This window comes from Nelumbo lutea, chromosome 1, assembly GCF_056320005.1.
Source record: "Nelumbo lutea isolate HS-2025 chromosome 1, American lotus-T2T, whole genome shotgun sequence".
NCBI classification, from domain to species: Eukaryota; Viridiplantae; Streptophyta; class Magnoliopsida; order Proteales; family Nelumbonaceae; genus Nelumbo; species Nelumbo lutea.
The window spans coordinates 111679986-111685905 of NC_142684.1; the positions used below are offsets into that span (position 1 = coordinate 111679986).

At 37.3% G+C, this 5920-nt stretch overlaps 1 protein-coding gene across 1 annotated transcript; it reads left to right on the forward strand.

The window, feature by feature from the left end:
• The first annotated feature begins 1497 nt into the window (after window positions 1–1497).
• Window positions 1498–4393, forward strand: LOC148876817 (putative glucan 1,3-beta-glucosidase A). The gene is made up of 8 exons (XM_088972383.1): window positions 1498–1751; window positions 1852–1971; window positions 2171–2368; window positions 2501–2659; window positions 2818–2987; window positions 3119–3274; window positions 3416–3771; window positions 4138–4393. The coding sequence occupies exons 1-8, from the start codon at window positions 1548–1550 to the stop codon at window positions 4317–4319; spliced, it is 1545 nt and encodes a 514-aa protein (XP_088828509.1). The 5' UTR covers window positions 1498–1547; the 3' UTR covers window positions 4320–4393.
• Window positions 4394–5920: the final 1527 nt, after the last annotated feature.

Here is a 5920-nt window from a genome sequence, read left to right on the forward strand (position 1 = left end):
TCTACCTTTTTCCTTCAAACTAAACAGTCTTAAAGAAAACCATTCCCACTAGGGGAATAAGACAAGAGGAGCCTACTTTCAGCTATCTCTTTTTTCTTTGTTCGAAAGCTTTGTCAATTGCTTTTTCTCACCTTCTAGAATCCAAAACTATATATATCATTAAAGGAAGGCAAATTTTGGAAGCAATCTCTCACTTATTTTTTAAGATAATAGCTATATTTTCTCAAGAAATCAATTGCTATGAAAGACTACTCAATAGATGAATTTGCCAAAATATAAAATATACATGTTTTTTTTTAATAAAAACATATGCACAAAACATTAGAAAGCAGTGGCTACAAGTTTGAAAATTCAGATAGCAAGAAATCCTAGTAAACATTTGGGTCTTCCCATTGATTTTGACAAATGAATAGCTAAACTATTTTGGTTATCTAATTGATAGAACCAAGGCAAAATTTGTGCATTGGAAAACCCTCTTCCTCTCTTAAGCTTGTAAAGAAATTTTGCTTAAGGCGTCTTTTTTTTTTTTTTTGCTTAGCTCCATTTGTGAATAATTAGAGAAATTGGATAACAATATAATATTTCAAAAAAAATTGTAAATTTGATATGAATGAAATGACATCATTTTCAATGGTATTGACCCGAATCCGTTGCGATGCTCCCTAAAGAAGACTTTGTGAAGGCTAACAATGGTGGAGTTTTCTTTTGCTAAGATATACTTTTAGGACTTTTGACATAATGAAAGTCAACAATGTGAAATCCAATTTCTTATGATCTTACTCTGTTCTTTTCAAGGATAAAGTTGTAAGGTCAATAAAAACACCAAATTTAATATGAGTTGGCCAATTACTCATATTCACATGCAGTAGAAATACCTTGCAGCTATTTCTTTCACTACAAAACATAAGGGCCGTTTAATAAATTTTTTTTGAAAGATTTTTTGAAAGTTTTAACAGTTAAAAGACGATATGAATTATTGTATCAAGATCTTAATAATTTGATAAAAAAATTCTATTTGGAGCTTCTTAAAAATAATTCAAAATAAATTTCTTATATGTTTTCGAGATTGCAATTTTCTACAGTTGATGAAAAAAGACTAAAATGTAAACTGCCAGACTTCTCACACGAAAAGATGTGCCAAACTCGATCTTACAGTTATAATACATGTTGATTTGTGAATAAATGTGGTGAGAATTAGTTTTCATCGCTTAACCATATTATTTCGGTGGGCCATTCTATGGGCAATAGTGGTGGGCCATTCGGTGGGACCGACACCACCTCATCAATGGATATAGAGCATACAAGCAAGCATCTTTGGACTTTTTCTCGTTTTCACACAAAAAGGCCCATTCCAATTAAGTAAGAGGTTTAGAGTGAACGTTTAGGTATTTTATTTCCAAGTCAAACGCGAACTGTCCGTTAGTCAAGTCAACTTTTCTAGATGCGTTGACCACAATTGCAACATACTATAAATAGACTGCACTCCACAAAGATATCGCTCCATTCGCAGGTCGGCAAAAAAAAGCAAACCAAGAGAGAGGAGAACAATGGCAATCTGGAGACTCAAGAGACAGCTGCTAGTTTTCTACCATGTCTTCTTCTGCTGTTTTATAGTGTATCTCTCGTTTGCTTCTGCTGCAAGGGAAACCCCCAGTTCTCGAGTTAAAGCAGTTAACCTCGGCGGTTGGCTGGTAACAGAAGGATGGATTAAACCAACTCTCTTTGATGGAATACCCAACAATGATCTCTTGGTATATATATTAATTAGTAATGTTCTTATTGTATTGGGTTGATCATCTGAGTTCTGTAACCTCTACTTCTTAACGTCCCATTGTTTTGATCTTTTGTTAGGACGGAAACCAGCTTCAATTCAAGTCCGTTACAGTGGGGAAGTATCTCTGTGCCGAGAGTGGAGGCGGAACAATCATTGTTGCAAACAGGACATCTGCTTCTGGCTGGGAAACGTTTAAAGTAAGGCTAAAGCTGATAAATACAAATTTGTAGAGTACAAAGCCTTGTATTTTGTATTATTTTGTATGTATTTGCGCTGTACCGATTTGTATTTGTATTCTTTCCAAACTGAGAGTTAAGAACAACTTACAGAATTTTCATGTTCAGTTACTACTTTTTTCTGACGATCGATATCCGTGTTGTTTAATTGACGTTGTAGTTGTGGAGGATCAATGAGACCACATTTCAATTTAGAGTGTTCAATAGACAGTTCGTGGGACTGGATGTACAAGGAGATGGGCTAAAAGTAGTAGCTGTTTCAAACACGGCTGGTGGGTCGGAAACGTTCGAGATTGTGAGGAAACCTGATGATTTAAGTCGCGTTCGTATCAAAGCGCCCAATGGGTTGTTTTTACAGGTAATTTCCTACGTTTTATATTCGTGGTTCCAGCGCCTTCAATTTATGTGGTTTATAGTCCATTAACATCACTGTTAGTTAATAATGGAGGAGCCTGATAAGTAATAGTATTATTATCTCAACAAAAAATAGGTGAAGACAGAGGAGCTGGTGACAGCCGATTACCAAGGCAATGGTGGATGGGGAGATGATGATCCGTCGGTTTTTGTAATGGAAAGTGCTGGGACGTTGCACGGCGAGTTTCAAGTGACCAATGGGTATGGTCCTAACAAAGCCCCACAAGTTATGAGGGTAAGATCGATCTTCAATCTTCATCTTCTTTGCTATATATCTGTGAACGAGCACCTGGGTAGACTTCCGAAAAAAATAAAAATAAAAAATAAAAGAAGCTTACGATTATATTATATATGAAACTAATCAAATTCAGCGGAATGAATTTTATGTTTTAGGAGCACTGGAGCACATTCATCGTGGAAGATGATTTCAAGTTTATATCGAACAATGGGTTAAATGCGGTGAGAATTCCAGTTGGGTGGTGGATAGCAAGCGACCCAACACCGCCCATGCCTTTCGTGGGTGGATCCTTGCAAGCTTTGGACAATGCCTTCTTGTGGGCTAAGTGAGTGCAACCATATCCATCCATGATTATTGGATAATTGTAAATAATAATCCTTTCCTTTTCCCCGTTTGTTTATTTGCTTTATTTTAAAATTAACTCCGGCCGGCCGGCCTCCGGCTTTAAATTTACAGGAAATACGGTATCAAAGTTATCATCGACTTACACGCAGCGCCAGGGTCACAAAATGGTTGGGAGCACAGTGCATCAAGAGACGGATTTCAGGACTGGGGAACCACCGACGACAACATACAACAGACCATCGAGGTTATAGACTTCCTCACTGCCAGGTAAGCTTCTTCAAGTGTGCCAGAAAACAGAAAACAATTAATTCCCATTATAATAGACTATGGAGTTTGTGTTGAGAGGGTATAAATGCATCGAATACCCAGTACCCAATTGAAATTTCTCTGTAATTTATGCATGCGTAGGTATGCTAGGAACCCGAGCCTTTACGCAGTGGAACTGATGAACGAGCCTCGCTCGCCCGGAGTAACGTTGGCGAGTCTAGAGAAGTACTACAGAGCCGGTTACGATGCCGTGCGCAAGCACTCGTCTACGGCATACGTGGTGATGTCCAACCGTTTAGGAGAACCATCTGAGCCGAGAGAACTTTTCCCTCTTGCCAGCGGTCTCGTGGGATCTGTAATCGACGTCCATTACTACAATCTTTTCAACGATGTATTCTACAACATGACTGTGCAAGAAAACATTGACTTCATCCACACCAACAGATCTGCTGAACTCAATAATGTCACCACATCAAATGGACCTCTCACTTTCGTCGGTAACTTACTTCTCCCTCTTCCATTGCTTATAACTATACCAGAAGAAAACCCAATCGGCTCAAATGGTCTAATATCAACAGAATTCACTAAGCCCCACAGCATATCCCAACCGTGTATTGAAAACATAACATCTCCCGCTGACCACCTCGGGAGATGTTCCCACAACGGTCCAGTTTTGTGGGCTTGAAATCCTATTGGGCCGGGATGGGTGGCGACTGGCGAAGGCGGCCTTGGACCAATCCCAGAGATACCTTGGTTTTTACAATTCGTTGAATTGAATTTGTCTCCTGGCAACAAACTCACAAAATGTCTCATTGTTTGATTAATACCATTGACTGTCCAATAATATTGATGGATAAATGCAGGGGAATGGGTAGCAGAGTGGCGAGTCAATGGGGCAACAAAGATGGACTATCAGAGATTTGCGGCGGCCCAACTGGAGGTATATGGGCGTGCCACATTCGGATGGGCCTATTGGACACTAAAGAATGTGAGGAACCACTGGAGTCTCGAGTGGATGATCAACAATAATTACATAAAACTGTAGTCTGTAGTTGGTTTTACAGCATTTAGAAACAAAAAAGAATTAATAAATGGAAATGAATATCATGATTGTATTTACATGTGTACTTTTGCAAACCTAGTTTCATAATAAATTCAAAGCTGTTGTTCCAATTAACCGAAACGTAGACGCAGAAAAAAAAGATCGAAATGTAGAAGACTTAAAGCCTTGCTTGAGGTTTTTCCTAGATAATGAAACATCCTCTCTTTAAAAAAAAAAGGGCTAAGACCTACCCTGTCAATCCATTAACCTTTATCTAAATTTGGGATTAGATGGGTCTTTAGTTAAATGGAGAAAAGCCCATCTAATCATCTTCAACCTTGGACAGTAGAAACTTGACCACTTTTTTTTTTCTTTTTTTTTTTTATGAAAAAGGCCAAATAGCCTAAAATTCATTAGATAACTCAATAGACTACCGAGAAATCAGGATAGTGATTCAGAATATTCTTTATGAAAGAGTTAAAAACACTCGACGGAGGATTATCAGAATCTTCCAACAAGAAATTAATCAAAGTAGCACAATCACCTTCAAAAATTGCCTTGCAAATACCACTTTTCATATCACCGCTACATGTGAAATGCAAATCATGAGGAACCCTGTTTAGCGAAGAGGCTATTTTGTTGTTGTCAACAATAGTAGGGGTGGCGATTTTCATCCTGCCCATTTATTAATGGGTTGGGTTGTGTTTTTCTATTTCGGGTCAATAGCGGGTTGGGTAATCCGACAGAACAAACTGTCTGGTTGGGTCGGTTGGATCATCAGCTATTCACTAATAAATGAGGGTTTCATCGTATTTCAATTTTCAGTCTCAATTCTATTTCCCTTTTTTCCTTGCTATTGCAAAAGCTTTCCGGTAAATTGCTGAAATCTCCTCTAAAGTTTTTGGTTGTTATCAAAATCTTCTCTGAAATTTGATAATCGCAATCACCTCCTATGAACTTTTTGACATAATTATAAGTAGACCCTTCTTTTAGAATTTTCTAAAAAGATGTATGAAAATAGCCAAAATACCCAATATGATTACTTTTGAACAAAATGTTCATCTTCCAATTTTCTCTTCATATGAATGACTAGCCCAAGCCTTCCCAATCTCTTTTTTGAAATTGATTTATTTTCCAAATTTGCCCTTCACATCAATTGCTCAAATATGAAATTGTAACTTTAAATTCTATATTTTTTATTGTTTATAAACTTTGTATTTTTTTTCTGTAGAAAGCAGCCTCAATAATAATTACATGGGTAATTTGGACATTTTTGTGCCTTATTTTAGAAGAATATAACAGAAGGAATCTACTTGGAACTGTGTAAAAACGTTCAGGGGAAGTGATTTCAATTACCAAACTTCAGGAGGGGTTTCAGAAATTTACCCAAAACTTTTCAATAATCCTTTGGTAAAGCTCCCGATAAAGGAAGCTGACGATCTCAAAACGAAAAAGCTTCAGTTAAAAAATTCACTTGGAACAGCTCCCAATTATTAGTAAAATCTTCAAAAAAACTTCGTTGCTGCTATGTTTGGTTCGAATTTTCAAATCATATTTTCTAGCAACCTGGTGACCCCTTGCAGTGGATACAGGTTTGCATGAAT

What these genes read in the sequence shown, in the direction of transcription:
- LOC148876817 (XM_088972383.1), top strand. Translation starts at nt 1,548, where the DNA reads ATGGCAATCTGGAGACTCAAGAGACAGCTGCTAGTTTTCTACCATGTC. An exon ending in TACCCAACAATGATCTCTTG is followed by an intron (nt 1,752 to 1,851) that starts GTATATATATTA and finishes ATCTTTTGTTAG; the next exon opens with GACGGAAACCAGCTTCAATT. An exon ending in AATGCCTTCTTGTGGGCTAA is followed by an intron (nt 2,988 to 3,118) that starts GTGAGTGCAACC and finishes TTAAATTTACAG; the next exon opens with GAAATACGGTATCAAAGTTA.